Source organism: Megalobrama amblycephala, linkage group LG24, assembly GCF_018812025.1.
Source record: "Megalobrama amblycephala isolate DHTTF-2021 linkage group LG24, ASM1881202v1, whole genome shotgun sequence".
In the NCBI taxonomy this organism is placed as follows: Eukaryota; Metazoa; Chordata; class Actinopteri; order Cypriniformes; family Xenocyprididae; genus Megalobrama; species Megalobrama amblycephala.
The window spans coordinates 8,742,393-8,763,117 of record NC_063067.1 but is presented as its reverse complement, the minus strand read 5'-3'; the positions used below and the strand labels follow the sequence as shown (position 1 = coordinate 8,763,117).

The 20,725-nt window shown below is 37.0% G+C and overlaps 1 protein-coding gene across 2 annotated transcripts in view; it reads left to right on the top strand.

Annotated features, from left to right (window-relative positions):
• The first annotated feature begins 332 nt into the window (after positions 1 to 332).
• The window catches only part of spryd3 (SPRY domain containing 3), a 50,782-nt gene continuing 30,389 nt past the window's right edge, over positions 333 to 20,725 (top strand). The window contains exons 1-6 of one of the 2 annotated variants that reach the window (XM_048179247.1): positions 333 to 470; positions 3,179 to 3,315; positions 5,517 to 5,592; positions 8,557 to 8,681; positions 8,971 to 9,106; positions 10,677 to 10,865. In XM_048179247.1, coding sequence (XP_048035204.1) covers positions 3,188 to 3,315; positions 5,517 to 5,592; positions 8,557 to 8,681; positions 8,971 to 9,106; positions 10,677 to 10,865 — 654 coding nt within the window. In that variant the 5' untranslated portion in view covers positions 333 to 470; positions 3,179 to 3,187. Of the gene's footprint in view, positions 557 to 3,178; positions 3,316 to 5,516; positions 5,593 to 8,556; positions 8,682 to 8,970; positions 9,107 to 10,676; positions 10,866 to 20,725 lie in introns of both variants that reach the window. The other variant, XM_048179246.1, reaches the window with a different exon arrangement.

Below are 20,725 nucleotides of genomic sequence, written 5' to 3'. Positions count from 1 at the left end.
CACATGAACTGTTTTAAATATGTTTTTAGTACCTTTCTGGATCTTGAGAGAGGCCTCGCTGAGCCATCGGATTTAATCAAAAATGTCTTCATTTGTGTTCTGAAGATGAATGAAGGTCTTACGGGTGCAGAACGACATGAGGGTGAGTAATAAATTACATTATTTTCATTTTTGGGTGAACTAACCCTTTAAATATTGCCACTAAAGCAGTTTTTTAAATTAAAAAAGAGGATGATTCTGTGATGATACTGTACTATGTATATGTACACGCATATATAAAGTTGTGCTGTGGTCATTTCTCCGCAGTTCTTGAAGCCCAACTTAAAAAACACTCCCAACACGCTGCGAAGTTTCTCATTGGCTAAGCGCCTGTCAATCAACTCTGTGACGTCTTTCATTGGTGCGCTGCATTCATTCCTCCTCTGACGCCATCCAGGAAGAACAGCTCTCACTTCTACGAAGTTTGTCAGGTAGCTTAGCTAATGGAGTCGATAGCTAAAAGTAAACACAAGTGGCCTTAGAATGTTATAACGTCTTACCCGTTGATATACATAAGGTACGTACGTGACGTCATCATATATATATATACACGTTACTCTTTAGTGACTGTAGGCATGTTGCGGTTGTGTAATTATTGTATTTTATTTCGAGAAGGCCTCAAAGCTGCTAATAATTTGTTAGCTGTGCAAGGTGATTAGCAGTGATTGAAACTATCCTGCTACAGCGAGTATGAGCTTACTACTTAATTATTATTTCGTTTCTGAATTTTCTTAAAACACGAATATTATTTTAATAGTATGTAAGTTTATATAACAGTTTATTGTTGACACTATACATGTCAGTCTTTACATGGTTTAAATACATTGTATTTGGTATTTTCCCTGTAGTTTTCTATCTAACTTGAGTGTAAGCTGATTATGAGAATCTAATAATATCTGTGATATGTTGTTAAATACTGTAGTAAGTGTCACCATGTGATTGACACGCCAATTAATGACAATCTAGAATTTTCCTCTGTCATGTCCTGGATGTATGAATGACAGCTGCCACGTTATGTTATCTATTGAGGCCTTTGAGACTCTTAAATAACTCCTCATAGAATGAATCATCACATGCTTCTATAGCCCAAATTTGACAGAGAGGCCCTATAATAAAATTTTGTTTTGTGTGTGACTGATATAACATTAATTGAGTCATTAGTTGAATCAAGATGATTAAGTAATTTGTGCTGAGTGATGTAGGGGGGAAATATGCATCCCATTTCCAAAACATTGCATAATCTAGAGCAAGGGATCCCAAACTTGTTTTTTGTCAGTTCAGGGGTAGAGTTTAGCCTCAGCGCTAATTAAACGAGCTCAAGTCCTTCAGGCTTAGTTAAAACTATTGGTAACACTTTAGTTTAGGATCCAATTCTCACTTTTAACTAGTTGCTTATTAGCATGCATATTACTGTTTATTAGTACTTGAAGTACATAATAATGCCTTATATATAATGCATAACCATGTTCTACTTCCTTAAAGTGTTAGTTCACCCAAAAATGAAAATAATAATGTCATTAATTACTCACCCTCATGTCGTTCCACACCTGTAAGACCTTCATTCATCTTCGGAACACAAATTAACATATTTTTGATGAAATCCGATGGCTCAGTGAGGCCTGCATAGACAGCAATGCACCTCTCATGATCCATAAAGGTACTAAAAACATATTTGAAACAGTTCATATGAGTTCAGTGATTCTATCTTAATAATATAAAGTGACAAGAATACTTTTTGTGTGCCAAAAAACAAAATAATGACTTTTCAACAATATCTATATGGGCTGATTTCAAAACACTGCTTTATGAAGCTTCTGAGATTTATGAATCTTTTGTTTCGAATCAGTGATTCGGATCTCCTATCAAAAGGCTAAACTGCTGAATTAACTACTTTGGTGCTCCGAATCACTGATTCGATTCGTAAAGCTCTGAAGCAGTGTTTTGAAATATATATAGATATAGATATTGTTGAAAAGTCTTTATTTTGTTTTTTGGCACACAAAAAGTATTCTTGTCACTTTATAATATTAAGATAGATCCACTGAACTCACATGAACTGTTTCAAATATGTTTTTAGTACCTTTATGGATCATGAGAGGCCTCACTGAGCCATCGGATTTCATCAACAATATCTTAATTTGTGTTCTGAAGATGAACAAAGGTCTTACGGGTGTTGAACGACATGAGGGTGAGTAATAAATGACATTATTTTCATTTTTGGGTGAACTAACCCTTTAACTAGTTGCTTATTAGCATGCATATTACTGTTTATTAGTACTTAAAGTACATAATGATGCCTCATTCTGCATAACCATGTTCTACTTCCTTAATCTACCCAATATCTAAACTTAACAACTACCTTACTAACTGTTAATTAGCAGTAATTAGCAGTTTATTGAAGCAAAAGTCATAGTTAATAATTAGTTAATAGTGAGAATTGGACCCTAAACTAAAGTGTGACCAAACTATTAATTAGTTAGTTAAAATTAACTCTAATTATCAGAAATAAAGATATTTGTGATAAATAGCCTATATTACTATTGTAAATTACAATTGATAATAAATTGATAATTATTTTATTTTACAGTATTTTACAGTTGTACAGTAAGTTACAATGCTAATATTTATATCTTTCAAACGTTTAAGCCCTCAAGCTTCTATTTAGGCAAAATATTGGTCAACTTCTGTTTTCTGTCCATGTTGGAAATTATGTGACTGTAAATAAACTGAATCTGCATTTACTGTGAACTGATTTGATGATCTCGATTTCAGTCTTTTTACGGTTAATTGTGCAGCCCCATTTGCTCATTTTAATTTTACATTCGATTGAATTAGTTTAAAATGTTTATATTTAATAACCTGTGGTTTCCTTACAAACCCCTGTTTGGGAATCTTGCTCTAAAGGTTAAAAAACTAACAATAAAAAAATAACTGAAACATAAAACTAAAAAAACAACCTTGTGGAGTGGTTGGAAAAGGAGTCAAATCATATAAAGTGTGCACACTGACAGGCATTATCGAAATTTGTGAACAGCAAGTCCATTATTACTCCGTCTTATCGTGTCTTGGATGAGTTACATTTCTCATCTACTCAATCCAAAACCTTTAAACCTTACGGCATCTGTTTTCCACTCCACAGCCCTCTGAGATGGATGACATCAATTTACACTACAGATTCCTGAACTGGCGGCGCAGGATCAGAGAAATCAGGGAAGTCCGCGCTGTTCATTATCAAGAGCGATGCAAACGAATATTGAAGAATGGAGACACGCTAAGGTAGGTTTGCCCACCGAGTGACCCTCGCTCTGTTCATTTTTCACTTTGTTTGGAAATTAGCTCCTGGCCTGGAATTCATCCCCTAGTTTGTATGGAAAAATTCTGCGCTGCTTTTCATTTATCCTTATTTATTTGTATATTTTGAATTGCACAACCATCCACCCCCATCGATATCAGTGAGTGAGGCTTGCGAGAGTAAAGCATTGTGAGTGCGTGTATTTGAGCCATAAGTCTGTACTGAAGACGTAATCAGCCTTGACTCACTTGACCTCACTGATTGAAACAATTAGAATTTCAGAGAAAGGCAGTGGCTACTTGTTTTTATTTGGTCAAAAAAACGATGAAAAACAAACTCAATCTGTCGGAAAAGTAAATAGACCATGCACATGTGACGTTGTAATTCCTTTTTTTATATATGAATTCTCCAGCTTCTTCAGAATTAATTCGAATCACTGTTTGAGGAATCAAACAGTGTATATATACACATAACATAAACAATATATATATATATATATATATATATATATATATATATATATATATATATATATACACTGTCCCGCCAAAAAAGTTGCTTTTTGGATTTAAATAGGCAAATACTTAAGAGTTTAAGATTGGATCATAATTGCTGTGGTCGACTCTTGCATTATCAATACAAGATCTTGACCAAAAATTGATGCACGTCTTGATGGAAATAACATCACAACATTTAAGTCAAGCACTCTGTAAAGTCTACTTCAGCACATCCCAAAGACTTTCAATGAATTTAAGGTCTGGACTCAGAGGTGCCAATTCATGTGTGAAAATGATTCTTCATGCTCCCTCCCAACCATTCTTACACAATTTTGAGCCTGATTAATCTTGGCTTTGTCATCCTGGAATACGGCCATGATTTGTCTTCCAACATGGTTGTTTAAGAAATAAAAAGCTACACACTCCATCAATTAGGGTAAAAAGAACTGTTGCCAAACATATAACATGCTAGAAACATCATAATCACAGCAATAATGATCCAGTCATTGACTCTTAAAGGGTTAGTTCACCCAAAAATGAAAATTATCCCATTATTTACTCAACCTCAAGCCATCCTGGGTGTATATGACTTTATGCTTCAGCTGAACACAATTGAAGTTATTTAAAAAAAATATCCTGGCTCTTCCAAGCTGTATAATGGGAGTGAGTGGTACTATTTATTTTTTTTTTTTTTTGAAAATCCTCCAACATTTCTCTTTAAAAATTCTTATTTAAGACTTTGAATTTGTGGCCGGTGTTTTGTTTTGCTCTATCGTCTGCGCTTCTGTGTTCATCAATACTTCATACATCGGGTCAAAGTTTTCAACTCTTCTCGACTCGTGTACGGCCACTAATGGAAGCTAGTGATTATAGTTTATAAAGTTATAAATAAGGATATTTTTCTTACAAAAAACACATAGCTTCATTACAGAAGGCCTTTATTAACCCCCTGGAGCTGAATGGATTAGTTATATGGTGGATGGATGCACTTTTTTGGGCTTCAAAAAAATTGGACTATTCACTCCCATTATACAGCTTGGAAGAGCCAGGATATTTTTTTAATATAACTTCGGTTGTGTTTGGCTGAAAGAAGATGGTCATATACACCTAGGATGGCTTGAGGGTGAGTAAATTATGGGATAATTTTGGGTAAACTATAGCCCAAGCTTTACTCACCCTCAATAGCCATCCTAGGTGTATATGACCATCTTCTTTCTGATGAACACAATCAGAGATATGTGATCTGATATGTGACCCCTGTTCACTGCCATTATAAAGCTTGGATGCATCAGGATATTTATTAAAATATCTCTGATTGTGTTCATCAGAAAAGAAAGTCGTCATATACACCCAGGATGGCTTGAGGGCGAGTAAAGTATGGGCTGATTTACATTTGAAAGTGAACTAATCCTTTAAGTATTTGCCTATTTAAATCCAAACAGTAGAATGTAAAATGGGTGCATCTATGTATATATACATATATATATATAATATATAATTAGGTTATAACCAGGCTATAACCAACTCCAAAAGAAGCTCTCTTCCATATTAGTGTGAAACATGTAGAAACACAACTGAACCTGATTTCAGTAGCTAGTCCACTCATCACTGGCCATTTTAATAATGTACCTATAGCAACAGTGCTCTGGTTATTAAAGATTAAGCTTTTTATTACTTCCCTGCTGTAGTTACCAAGGGAACTCTGATAAAGTTGGCTGCTACGTGGCTCCACGCCCCTTATCAAAAGGAAACTGTTACTTCGAGGTAAGAAGCACACCTATGTTGTCGGGTTGCTAATAACATTAGAATCATTTCAACACCCATTCTGTTGCCTTTGTTAGGAAATACAGTAACCTAAGTACTAATAACTTTATTTCAACTATGTTAAACCAGTTTCATTATGATTTTGTAGATGTCTTGCATGCCGTTGTCACTTCCAGTTATCTTTATATTTGTTTTTAATTTTCCAAATGTTTGTCTTGTCTTTGATTTTCACAGCATGCCAATTAATGAAAACTGCTATTTTTCATCTCGTATTTTGAAAGAAAATGAGACTTCAAAAGTCAATGCTGTTTGGAAATCTTAGTAATGAAGAAGATCTAACATGACACTTTTATGTCTTTTTGTCTCTGTATTTTTGTTGCCATCTATTGTAAATCACTTCAGACAGGATTAGTTTTCTAAATGACATTTGAGTTATAATTATTAACATAGGATGATTTCATGATCTGATTTGGACAGGATTTATAAGCTGGGAGTGAAGGAAGGTTGTGAAAATCACTAACAAATTCATGGTTGTCAACAAATTTCAAGAGTGGCTAGTCGTTTAGACAGCTCACCCACTAGACTGTTTTTAAAATGTGTAATGTTTCCTGTGTCCCTTCACGTCAAAACAGACACTGCCCTTTGAGTTGATGTGCTCGGATATCACCGTTACCTCTCTAGCAACTTTGCCATGAAATACAGTTTGAAAAAGAAGCTCCCAGGTGATTTAGTACCGGAAAACTTGCAGGGATTGGGCTATAAATTAGTCTTTGGGAGAGGGCAAGCGTGATTTAATTTATGGAGCACAGTAGAAGCTGTCTGGATGTGTATCTGAGGCGGGAGACAGCTCTGATGGGTTTTCTGCTGCTGGCAGATTGAGCTGGTGTGATGAACTTCCTCTCTGGGGGATTGGAGCGGGAAAGTAACACCCTGTACGTTACCCTGATGAGTCCTACGTACAGCCGGTGTTTTTACAGCATTTTTTGTGTGTCATAGTTTGACGAAAATGTCCTTTTAAATTTTGTAAATATTTTGTCGTGTCATATTCAGTCATTTTGTCCTTTTTAGTCCATTTAAAATGCATATAATTCTAATTGATGAAAATAATAAATTGCTGAGAAACTTGTACTAAACATACTTTTATCAACATAAACAAGAATTAGCTGCTTTTTAGAAAATACTGGATGGTTATTCATTTTCTGTGTTTTAGCCAAGACCATTTAGGATATTCCACTATATTTATCATGCAGTGTTGTGGCAGTGACTCATTCACAATGAGAGTTGTGTATTTTGACTCATTGTGCAGATGTAAAATTAATTTTGTTACACTTTTAAGTAAAATTAATTTTCTCACAATGCATTTTTTCCCCTCATCTTCATTATCGAAGATAATCAAAGGACTGTTGTCTCCTACATCTAGGAGTGTTCTGTCAAATCTGATTTATTTTGGTTCTGCCCGTCTTTGAAGGAATTACTTAGACTGTAACATTTATTCTACTTTAATAATCAGCTGTGGCTTGTAAAAAAGGCTATTTCTTAAAGCAGATGTCTCAAACTGTATTGCAATCTTATTGACCAATAGCGTCACTCCGTGCGTGAGTGTGCACCCTGGGAATGTCTGCAGCCAGTGGGAATGAATGTGACATCTATAGCAGTGAGCTATGAGTAATCAATAAAGAACTCGCTCTTGCTTTATACGCTCTACATCACCTGATTGTGACGCAGAATCCTTCAGATTTGCAAAGTCTGGGAACTTTTTTCTTCTTCTCCATAAAGGTCATCTGCCAGTCGGGATATGCGTCAGCATTGTCCTCATGTTTCCTTATTACGCTTTCACAGGGGTTTCATTTTAGCCCCTGTGGGCAAGGAAGCCAACACTCCATCACAATTGGACTGTGTTGCTGCACCTTCACTGCCTGTTTCAACATTGAAGTGCCATACAGTGATTAACCTCTGCTCTGTTTTCTCAGGGTGCTCACGTGTGCATGTGCAAATCAATTTTGTCCTTAGTCAAGTGGAAATATCTCTATTAATATAATTGATTATTTTGCCTGGAGCTTCAATGTGGAATTTTCTAGCCACAAGGTTCATGGCACGGTTCTTTGTTGAAGTTGCGGTAATATAATTGAGTGCCCTTAAATTAATCATTGTGCATTGAATTTACAGCAGAAAGGGCTTGGAACCAACCTCAAGCATTCTTATATAGGCTATCAAGATTTACGGTGGCGTTATAAAGCTTGGAAAGCAAATCCTCGAAAGAAACGACCAGGAAGATTAGGAAACTTGGACTTAAAACTCTGGGAAGTGGTGGGGTCCCTTTCTAAGTCCGTTTGTGGTTTTGGATGAGAGCGCAGAGTTAAGTTTAGTTTGTGGAGCAATAACTGGATAAATTTGTCTATGCTTGCCCCTTCCAAGGGTACGGCTACAACAGTTGAGTCATGTGTAATCCGTCTTTTTTGCATGATAGTCCCTCAAAATCAACAAATCCTATGTTGAATTTTCAATTAAACTAATCGTTCTGTCTGCCTGAGAACCTGATTAATGAGCATGAGAAAATTAACAAATGGGCTTTGGGTTACAAAGCTGCATGTTGGAAATTTACTAGCTTTGAGGAGGTAGTTGAGGAGAGGGTGTGGAAGTTGTTCTAAGATGCTTTGCATACAAGGGAGAGATAAGTAGTAGCCGAGACGTTAAAATTCTTAATAGCAGGTTACCTGACATTTCCATCCTGTGACTCAGCCAAACGCTCCTTGTTAACTCTTGATTCCTACACCTTCTGTTATTTTGGAATCAGTGCCGCTCGTGACGCACATAACCATTGGCATTTGATTAGAAGTCCCTGAAAGACATCTTTTGCCCTTTAGTCATTTAAAAATAAACTGTCATAAAAAAACAGAATGGCTCAGCTGTGCTGCACATTTATTGACGCTCATGTGTTTTTAATGGTTTTTATGATATTTCAAGGTAACCATTATGGATACTGGAGTGAGAGGGACAATTGCTGTCGGGCTGGTTCCTCACTATTACAAACTTGACCATCAGCCCGGCTGGCTTCCGAACTCAATTGCTTACCATGCTGATGATGGGAAGTAAGTTCACTTTGAGAATTGTCACTTACTTTTTATTTATTTATAAAATGCTTACTTTTGCTGTTTATTGTCTAAACCCAAAACCCAATTTTTGGGGGGTATAAACATTTATTTTGTTATATTTAATTTATATTTTATTTGATTTCATTATTTATTCAATTATTCTTCGTTAGTTTGTAAACTTTGTTTTGTTGGTTACCTTGTGGAATTTTTGATTAAAGATCTCTTCCTCTTTCCATGAACCTTTCCAGTTATAAGTCATAGATGACTGTATCTCTCCTTTTCACAGGCTGTATAATGGCAACTCTGTCGGTCAGCAATTCGGTCCTAAATGTAACCGGGGTGACCGAATCGGTTGCGGTATCTATGCAGACTCTTTCGATGCCGGACTAGTCACTGTGTTCTTCACAAAGAATGGCAAGGAGGTGAGTATTGTAGTCACAGCACAGTAGTGTTTTCAAAAATATAGATTTTTCGATACATATCGATTGCTGAAATATTCGAAACTGTTCCCATACTCATTTGCAGCAGTTTCGATACACCGATACCAGCTGCGCTTTCTCGTTCTCCTCTCTACAGTGATTTGGCACACACACTCGCCTCCTCTCACTCACTTGTTTCATTCGCTCAAGTTGAATAGCGTTGGTATTACAGGGCATAAATTTCGCCGCAGGTTTGTGGATATTGCTCATAATTTTACTAATTCCCACAGGTTTCGCAAGCATGCATAAAGCTGAGCTCTCAAACAGTTTGCGAGTAGCATGTTAATTTTTTCGGGCTTATTGCGCTTAAATGTTCAAATACACACAAAATAATGTAAAATGCCCATGTTGGCGAGTATTCACGTAAACACAATCGGTAAACATTTGCATTTGGTCTTAAAGGGTTAGTTCACCCAAAAATGAAAATTCTGTCATTAATAACTCGTTCCAAATCTGCAAGACTTTCGTTCATCTTTGGAACACAAGTGAAGATCTTTTTGATGACAGAATGCTGTCAGATTTTCTTCCATAGTCTGCCTTTGCAACTTCCACTTTGATGCTTCAAAAAGTTCATAAAAAGATCGGAAAACTAATCCATATGAATCGAGCGGTTTAGTCCAAATTTTCTGGAGAGACTTGATCGCTTTATATGATGAACAGATTTAATTTAGGCTTTTACTTGGATAAAAACATTGATCAGCTAACATAAACAGAAGCTTAACCGAACCTGAATAACGCACAAGATCAAACATCTTCTGGAAGCTCAAACGTGCTGTGAAATAAAAAAATAAAACTAATAAGAAATGTTTCTTGAGCAGCAAATCAGCATATTAGAATGACTGCTGAAAGGTCATGTGACACTGAAGACTGGAGTAATGATGCTGAAAACTCCTGCCATCACAGGAATAAATTTCATCTTGTAATATTTTAGTTATTCTAAATTCGAATAATATTTCACAAAATTACTGTTTTTACTGTATTTTTGATCAAATAAATACAATAAAAAATCATACTGACATATCACCATATACATGTGTATATGTATGTGTGTATTTGTATAGGCTATATATCATAAACTATTATTATGACAAATTGAATAAATGCATTAACAGTGTTAAACATTTAATTAGTTGCAAGTGTAAACTTTGACAGAGCTATGTAAAAATAATCAGACACCATATATTTAAGCATTCTTTAGCTAATCACATAACATGTACATCAAACTATGAATTCTATGGACCATTGTGTGTAATGGTTTTGTTTATTACTCCATTATAGTGGTTACAAGAATCTGTCGAGATAAAGTCTTTGAACACACAAAAGTCTAGTCTTCTAATTGAGGGTTGTTTTCTGATGACTGGTTTTCCTTCAGGCCAGATAGTAGGGCCAGGAGTGATACAGACATCATTTCAAAGAGCAGTCTTTATTCTCAGTTATAATGTGCTGTAAAATAGTGGTTAACTTTATGGAATGCTTTAACAGAGCTCTCTTTATGTGTATGTGTGAATGGAAGGTGGGGTCAGTGGTAGTGCCGGTGGTTCCAGATGGGCTTTTCCCTGCCATTGGCATGCACTCCCTCGGCGAGGAGGTACGGTTGGACCTGCAGGCGGAATGGGGTTCAGAGGAGGAGGACAGCGTCATGATGGTGGACAGCCATGAGGACGAATGGGCACGCCTGTATGATGTCAGAGTCAGTGGCACGGTGAGTGTGGGGGGACGCTATCGAAAACCAGACCAAATGTGAAGCCAATTAGTTTCAGGATCATTTTTTTAATCGACAGGCCCTTGGAAAATGTGACGAGTTGACATGATGAAAGACTCTGAAGTAAACATACAAAATATTTTACTTGTTTTAATGGGAAGTCATATGTGTTATGAATTAGTGGTGCTTGCTAAGGCAAGAATCACTATTCCTGTTGCCATATTTAGGGTTAGGGATTGTAACGGGCCTCAAACCTCAACCTTGGTGTGGAACTAATGCTGCACCATGTGCATAGACATGAATGATGACATTTTGTGGCTAGTTTCTAACTAGTTGAATGTACAGTTTCTGCCTGGTGGATGATATAACTGGCTCATGGATTTGCACTGAAAGAGGAACATGAGCCATATCTACAGACTTGTGGTGGCAAGTTTTGCGCAGGGAAGTACCAGTCACATTTACAATATCATGGTATTGCACTATATTCTCTGTTCCTAATAAAATGTCCCAGAATAGCTTATTTCTTGGCGGCAATACATGGCATTGCACTCCACCACATATTTACATGGCAATGCAGTCAACCAGAGCACCGTGACCTGTTTTCCTGGTAAGAGAGGATGATAGCCATTGCTGTAGAATTCTGATTACCACCCACATTTGCTTTTACTTGTAAAATCAAGTCCTGATATTTTCGTTCAGATTCTTCTAAAAAGTTTATGGTCAGGAAGATTTTTACCCCTGGTTTCACAGACAAGGCCTAGTCCCAGACTAAGAGCTGTTTTAACTGCCCCAATAAATTATGACATGAATGATGTGAATCCAAAAACCACACATTACTTTACATCCTATCAACCATTTACCAAGTTGACATTATCATTCTTAGGGAAAAAAAACCCCAGAGGAACGCAGTGATAGAGGAGCCTGCTGAACCCAAGCCTGTGTGTCGTTGTGACTGAGTGGAGGAAATTGCTTGCTGGAGGCAATGTTTTTTCACACATAATTCCTCAGAGTAGTGTTTAGATAAAGTTGAAAGGAACAAGCAGTCTTGTGTTTGGGTTGGTTATGGAGCAAAGTCCTCCCAACAGAGTGAGACTCCAGATCCAAAAAACCAAAAAGTGCAGGGTACAGATGTTCTTCTGGGAAAAGAATGTGCGCCCATCATGCTCACCTTCCCATCTGATGCCTTGGACCTTCTCTGGTCTATTAATGCTATACTGAGGTCATGAAAGCATACAGCGTAAAGTGCCGCACTGTCGTTATGCATTACTGGGCTCATGGCATGAACTGGGCAGCGCAGGCCAGAACTGGCACTAGACCAGCTTGTAAAAACTCAATAAGAGGACTTACGGGGTGCCAAGGAATCTTTTTGCCTTTTTAAAATGTGGTTGAAGGTTTTCTCAGCTGTGTGCCTTCTCTGTGAGTCCTGTTGGCTTGGCGAGAAGGTGTCCCAAGACTTATAGAGTCTGCTGATAAGGGCATGTTTTGACAAGATGGAACCAAGTGCGAATGGCCCATGGTTTAGTCTCTACATTAGTCACCATCAGGTACGTTTCTTTGAGAGTTGGCGATCTCTCTACAAGATGGATTTTGTGCAAAGCTCTCGTTGCCGTCAGCGGTATGCTAATAATAAAATAATTTGTTAGCAGGTTTGATAGCTGAGGTTCGTCAGGCAGCTTTTGTCGATGCTTATCTCCTAGTCTTCAGGCACGATCTAATGTAAACCAAGACTTACAGTGTTCTTTAGCAGTCTGTCACAAGAGTCCATTTTGTGGTCTGTCTCCGACAGACCCAACATACTGTCTGCGGCTTTCAGAACTCCTCCAGTCGTTCCCTCCATATATGGAGCAGCTCTTGTTTTTCGGTGACAGTTCCTAGTAGGAACACATTTTCATTCTGTGGTAAAATGAAATGGAAATGTCTGTCTTTCAGGAAGCCTTTGGAAAAACAAGTGTATTACAGTATCAGTATAGATATCAACATCAGTATATTTAAGTCATCTTTGTTTATTTATCAAACAGTGCCAACTGAGTTTTACGCCACTTTTTACGTGATGTCACCATAGAACGATGCAGTGAATTTATAACAGGGACAAACCTTAAAGTGTTTTTCTGTCATTAATTACTCACCCTCATGCACTTCGAAGCTTCACGAATCTTTTGTTTCGAATCAGTGGTTCGGAGCTTGTATCAAACTGCCAAAGTCACGTGAACCATTGAAATATCGAAACACTAATGATGTAACGAAGCATTATTTACTGAAATCACATGACTATGGCAGTTTGATGCACGCTCCGAACCACTGATTTGAAACAGAAGATTCGTAAAGCTTCGAAGCTTCATAAAGCAGTGTTTTGAAATCGCCCATCACTAGATATTGTTGAATAAAGTCGTTATTTAGTTTTTTTGGCACACAAAAAGTATTCTCGTCGCTTCATAACATTAAGGTTGAACCACTGTAGTCACATGAACTAGCTTTCTGTGGATTTGAAAGTCTAAGTTAACTTGCTCTCAATGGAGGCTTCGCTGAGCAATCGGATTTGATCAAAAATATCTTAATTTGTGTTCTGAAGATGAACAAAGGTCTTACGGGTGTGGAACGACATGAGGGTGAGTAATTAATGACAGAATTTTCATTTTGAGTGAACTAACCCTTTAAACAACGTGGGGCAGGTAAAGGAAACAATTCACCCAATGATGGAAGCTCTGTCATCATTTCATCTCTTTGGAATACAAAAGGAGACATTAGCACTATTGCTCATTTAAACTTGGTGTGTCATCCTGGGATTGACGTCAATGGCACCAAACCCTGTTGGTCCTATTGGTAATTGCGACATGGAATACTGGAAATTAGCATTTTAGGACATCTCTTAAAAAAAAAGAAGAAGAAAGGTTTGGAATAACACAAGGATGAGTAAATGATGACAGAGTTTTCATTTATGGGGAATTATCCCTAAATGTTCCTACCTCTTGCAGAAGTGCCGGCAGATCTGATTACAGTAGCACTAATTTGCCCTGTACAGCAGTTCTACTTCTGTACATGTTTACATTCATTGTGATCACAGAGCCATCTCCGTTTAGATAAGAAAGTATCACATTCTTACACGCTGCTAACCGCCATCATAGCAATCACAAACACTCCCTGATTTGTATTTATTTTTTTATTGACTACATGGTTTGTCATCCGTCGTCATGCATGTGATAACAGGGAAATATTTTGATGTGTGATTCACTGTTATAATAGATTGCGTGAGAGATGTATTTAATACAACACTTAAAACAGATCATCATTCTCCTGAGCGCCCGCATAGCAACAGTAAACTTTATAACTTATAAGTTGATAAACTTAATGCAATCACTTACTGCCTCAGATGCGGCTGTTCTCAAAATTCGTATGTCTGAAATTTGCTGGTCAAAAACCTTGTAACTCCATTTGAGTTTGATTTTAGAAATTGCACATGTCACAAATGCCGTATACAAACCCACAATATCAACTTTGGCAAAACATTGTTTAATTATTTAAGAAATGGTGTTTTTTCCATTTCCTGAAAAGTAGCATTTTTGGACACACAAGATTTCCGCCTCGACAGCCACAATATATACACTATACAGTATCATTCAAGTGTTTGGGGTCAAGAATACATTGATCAGAAGTGACAGTAGACATTCATAATGTTACAAAAGATTTCTATTTAAAATAAATATTGTTCTCTTGAACTTTTATCAAAAAATGCTGAAAAAATATATCATGGTTTCCAAAGAAATATTAAAGGTGCCCTAGAATTAAATATTGAATTTATATTGGCATAGTTGAATAACAAGAGTTCAGTACATGGAAAAGACATACAGTGAGTCTCAAACTCCATTGTTTCCTCCTTCTTAAATAAATCTCATTTGTTTAAAAGACCTCCGAAGAACAGGCGAATCTCAACATAACACCGACTGTTACGCAACAGTCGGGATCATTAATATGTATGACCCCAATATTTGCATATGCCAGCTCATGTTCAAGCCATTACACAAGGGCAGAACGTCTGGATTTGCACAGCTGAATCATCAGACTAGGTAAGCAACAAGAACAATAGCGAAAAAGGGCAGATGGAGCAATAATAACTGACATGATCCATTCTAAATGTTTCGTTAGCATGTTGCTAATGTACTGTTATATGTGGTTAAAGTTACCATCGTTTATTACTGTATTCACGGAGACGAGAGAGTCGTCGCTATTTTCATTTTTAAACACTTGCAGTCTGTATAATTCATAAACACAACTTCATTCTTAATAAATCTCTCCAACAGTGTGTAATGTTAGCTTTAGCCACGGAGCACAGCCTCAAACTCATTCAGAATCAAATGTAAACATCCAAATAAATACTATACTTACGCGATTAGACATGTTGCATGACGAACACTTTGTAAAGATCCATTTTGAGGGTTATATTAGCTGTGTGAACTTTTTTTATGTTGTTTAAGGCAAGCGCGAGCTCTTGGGGCGTGGAGCACGAGAATTAAAGGGGCCGCACACCCCTGAATTGGCGCATTTATAATGATGCCCCAAAATAGACAGTTAAAAAAAATAAAAAACAAACAAACTATGGGGTATTTTGAGCTGAAACGTCACAGACACATTCAGGGGACACCTTAGACTTATATTACATCTTTTAAAAACATGTTCTTCGGCACCTTTAAGAAATGGTGTTTTTTCCATTTCCTGAAAAGTAGCATTTTTGGACACACAAGATTTCCGCCTCGACAGCAACGATATATACACTATACAGTATCATTCAAGAGTTTGGTGTCAAGAATACATTGATCAGAAGTGACAGTAGACATTCATAATGTTACAAAAGATTTCTATTTAAAAAAAATAGAAATCAAAAAATTTATCAAAAAATATATCACGGTTTCCACAGAAATATTAAGCAGGACAACTGTTTTCAAACATTGATAATAATAAGAAATGTTTCTTGAGCAGAAAGTCAGTGTATTACAATGGTTTCTGAAGGATCACATGACACTGAAGACTGGAGTAATGATGCTGAAAGTTTAGCTTATTTTAAATTGTTATATTTTGCAATATTACTGTTTTACTGAATTTTTGATCAAATAAATGCAGGCTTTGTGCACTTCTTTCAAAAACTTTTTTTTTTCTTTGCACTATCCAGGATATCATGCAGATCACTGCTGTCCAGATGAGATTATTGTTTTTAGTGGAAGATCCCTTTCACAGATGAACTCTGGGGAAACTGAAGACTTGCTGACTCCTTCACTTCTCTTTCCAGTTAGCCTGTGTAAAGCCACTAATTAGCCCATTCCCAGCTCATTTAAGTGGTCTTTCTGGGTTATTCTGGAAATTCTGGGTTAAATTTAGCATTAGTTTTACTGGATCTGGCAACTTTAAACAGTACTATGTCTGCCGCCGTATCTGGTTAAAATTAATACATGAAAACAATCACATCATCAGAAAGAGATAATTGCAATCAAATATGGTGGATTAGTATGATTTACTCAGACCCATAAATCTTTAGATTAGCCCTGATATATGTAGCCGACATCTACAACATGCAGTCTCGCATTGAGCAACGAATTGTCACACATAGGTCACCCCTGCCTTTGTATGAGTGTTTGTGTTATGAGGAGGCGTTTGGCTGGTGCCGCTGTGTACGTGCGGTTCTATGCGAACGCATGGCAGAGATCAGTTTAGCTTTTACTACAGCAGAGCCTCTGCCTACCGACTAATCTCCCTACGGCTCTGCGGCCGCCAGACAGCAACCTGGACTGCTGCTCGCTTTACCCGGCATACACACACACATCCACATCAATGCTACACACACACACACACACTTCCACGGCCTTACATTCTGTTTTATGCTCATGCATGCACATACACTGACTCACACGCACGCTTATGAGCTGGTTGGGAGTGATAACGTCTGAAAATGCTGGCTTCAGAGCAAAGATTTATGGTCATAGCCTCTTTGGCCCTTTGTCTATGAGAAACAGGGTTTTTTTTTAAAACACTTCAGCTCAGAGTGTTTGTGGTTTCATCAGTCCTGACAATGTTGCTGAGTGTTTGAAACTGAAGGGGTGACTCAAAGGGTTCGGCCCATTACTGTACATTCTCCCGTCCCAGTCAGAGAAATGATTTAATCTTAATGTTGTACACAAGAGCATGAATGACGGTCCTCAAGCCTTCTGGCGCTGTAGATGCGACTGTGGCCTGTTTAATTCTGGTTAGGCTTTTGGAGCCACACTCTTACAATTAAGTCTGGACGGGAATTCATCATTCATTATCGTTATGGCCGGTTTAACTGTATTACTGTAACACTAACCACTGTAAGACGTGTTTCATAGTTTCATCTTGAATAAGCTATCAGGGACATCTGTTCCTGTTCTGCTTCTTTTTTTTTTTTTTGGAATAACATCCCTACAGCGCAGTTGGATACAGTTTTCTGTATTTCCATTCGGTTTGGAGTTCATCTGATGAACCTTGAGTGTCCATATCAATGGATGGACTTTTTGATTAGCCTGAGTTCATCTTTTTCCCACAACAGAACGGTTTCAATTGAAATCCAGTGTGTGAGAACACTGGAACATCACTTCACCCGTCAAACGGAACTTTGGAGTGTGAGAAAAAAGGAAATGATGACTTATCTGTAGCAGGGAGAGGCTGTTAACCTGCTTTAACATGTAATTTCCGTTGGGTTTGCATCCTTTTTGATAAAAACACAAGATATGGCTGTCAAATTACATGTAAGGCAAAAGGGAAAAGGCCTCCTGCTCAATATGGCATCAAAAAAAGTTCTAGCATGATTTGAGCCAAAGAAACACAATTAATGGTTCCATTGTTGTCATTTTATTGATGTCATGTTATTGAAGCATAACAGTTTTGGATATTTTGAGCTGCATATATATGGAGTAATTCTGCATGATTTGTGTCATTTGAAGTGAAGTCTGTGGAGTGAGGTGTCAAGCTGCAGTGTTATCCCTGGTGCTGTGTTTTACATGCAGGTCAAGTCTGCAGCTTAAAGTTCAAACTTTATAGAGCCCCTTGATTGGTTCTGATTGTTCTTGAAGCTTAGCAGGTGGAAATTTAGCTGTTAGCCTGCTGCTGTTGGCAGTTGTAACCAACTTCAGAAATGTTTAGCATTCGGAGCTAGTAACCAGACTTCTGGTTCAATACCCAAAAGATCCATCACCATTGTGTTTTTGAGCAAGGCATTTAACCCCGGGTTAACCCCAAGTTCTCAGCACCATTCTGTTGTGAAATCACATGAAAGTTGCGAAAATAAATTCCAGACATTGTTGGAAATGCAACAGTGATCCTCATTGCGGCAGATTTTTGGGAAAGGAAATATTTATGACTGCTAACTTTCAGGGTTATTTTGTTACTAACTTAACTTTACAACAAGGTCTGATTCTTATACCAACATGAACTAACAATGAGCAATAAATATTTTAAGGCTGTCAAGATTCTTCGATTAATTTCGAGTACTCGATTTTTAAAAAATCCTCGATTGCAAGTTTCGATTACCCTGCAAAATACCGGAAGTGGCGCATTTCACGGACAAGAATCCATGAACCGCGTTATTAGACCGTTTTCAAATGTTGCATTATATTAAAACCATTTAAAAATCATAACATATCGTAGTGCTATTTTGAATTCACAAATGCTGCTATTAAAGGATTAGTTCACTTTTAAATGAAAATTAGCCCAAGCTTTACTCATCCTCAAGCCATCCTACGTGTATATGACTTTCTTCTTTCTGATGAACGCAATCTGAGAAATATTAATAAGTATCCTGACGCATCCAAGCTTTATAATGGCAATGAATGGTTCACGAGTATGAGCTAAAGTACTTCCATTCACATCCATCCATCATAAATGTGTACTCCACATGGCTCCGGGGGGTTAATAAAGGCCTTCTGAAGTGAAGCGATGTGTTTGTGTAAAAAAAAAAAAATCCATATTTAACAAGTTATGAAGTAAAATATCTAGCTTCCGCAAGACCGCCTTCCGTATTCAATGTACGAAGAAAGTGTAAAACTCTTGCAGTTCAAAACCCTTACGCTATGTCCTACACCTGACGCAATGCCAGTTTACACTTTTTTCGTAACTTGAATACGGAAGGGGGTCTTATACACCTAGGGTGGCTTGAGGGTGAGTAAAGCTTAGGCTAATTTTCATTTGAAAGTAAACTAATCCTTTAAATTAAACAAATATGCGCTGCATGTTCAAAAGCCTATGTATGCGCTTGAATTAATTACATGAGTGCAGGTTACATTCACACACAGTAAATGCTGCTCCACACCAACTCAGTCTCTATAGTTTTGGGTTTCCAATAACATGCATTTGGTAAAGCATATAAAGTCACAGAGTTTCATGTTGCACTGTGATCATTTACATGCGTGGAGCGCGTCTCAAACTCATTCTGTGTATATACTGTGAGTTTGGGTTGCTTATAACGTTCATCTGGATACGCAACATGCCCCAATTCATCAGATGTATAAGGTAAATCATTTATAAACTATGCCAACACAGGAAAATACATCATCATGTTTCTAAATATGCGAACAAAAGTTTAAACCCTCGCTCAGAATTTGCATGTTTTCATGTCCCAGGGTTCCCACTCATCCTGGAAAACTTTGAAAACCTGGAAAATTGATGACAAAGTTTCCAGTCCTGGAAAACACATGGAAAATTAGAGAAAATGAAAAATGTCCTGGAAAATCTTGTTGTTGTCCTTGAAAATTTTTTCTTTAAAAAGTTCTTAGGTTTTTCTTTAGTTGAGAACAAAAAGTTTATTATTGTCCAAAAACAATTACCATTAGTTGCAGAAATTGCAGGAATGCTGAGTTTTGACATAGTATTTTCAATGATGATGTTTAGTCTTGTGTTGCCACTTGCAGCAGTTGGCTAATGCTATTAACTGCTCAAATGTATGCAGAAAATGTTAATTAGTAAGCAGCTACCTAATTCAGTAACTTGCTAACTAATAATTTTGATGCAATATAAGGTCAATAAGAGATTAATTGTGCAGTGTAGCTAGCTTCATTGATTATAACAGGAGTTTTCACAACAGTGCAGAACTTTGTGAGTTTGCGCTGAAGTGATTGACAGCTGCAGTGATTAAAAAAGGAAAATGTATTTTTTTTTAACCCATTCGCAATTTGAAAGTTTTTCATGCTGCTAAGTATACACACTGCAAAGTTTTGGGAATGATTAACTTATTTAAATGCGGGATTGAATCCAAAATTATATTGATTGACATGGTGATAACCAGCATTGGATGGGACAGAAATAACTAATAGACCTGCCACATATTCTGTTACGTGTTATGGGTTTCTTTGTTGTTCATCGATTTTGTCTTTGACTAATATTTTTATTTTCAAATAGTTAAACAAAACATTAAAATAGTTCCACTATTTTTTGCTATGATATGGACACTGGTAATGAGAACAATATGTCATAATGTATGATTAAGAGCTCATATTAAAAACTGATTTTATAGTTAAGTTATGGCAATAAACTATGGAAGTGTCTGCTGCTGAATAAAAAATTAAAAAGGTAATTGCAACTTTTTATCTCAAAATTCTAAAAAATTCCAAGCTCGAAAACTCGAAATTCCGAGGGGAAAAAAAGTCAGAATAGTGAGATACAAAAAAGGTAATTGTGACTTTTTTTTAAATTCTGTGGCGGAAACAAGTTTCCATAGTCATAATGTATGACAAGAGCTCATATTAAAAACTGATTTTATATGTTTAAGTCATGGCAATAAACTGTACGCCTTTTAAAGACTTAGAGAGCAATATATTACTTTAGGGCGTGATCCTTGTCTTTTATTCCTACCATAGTAAAATTGA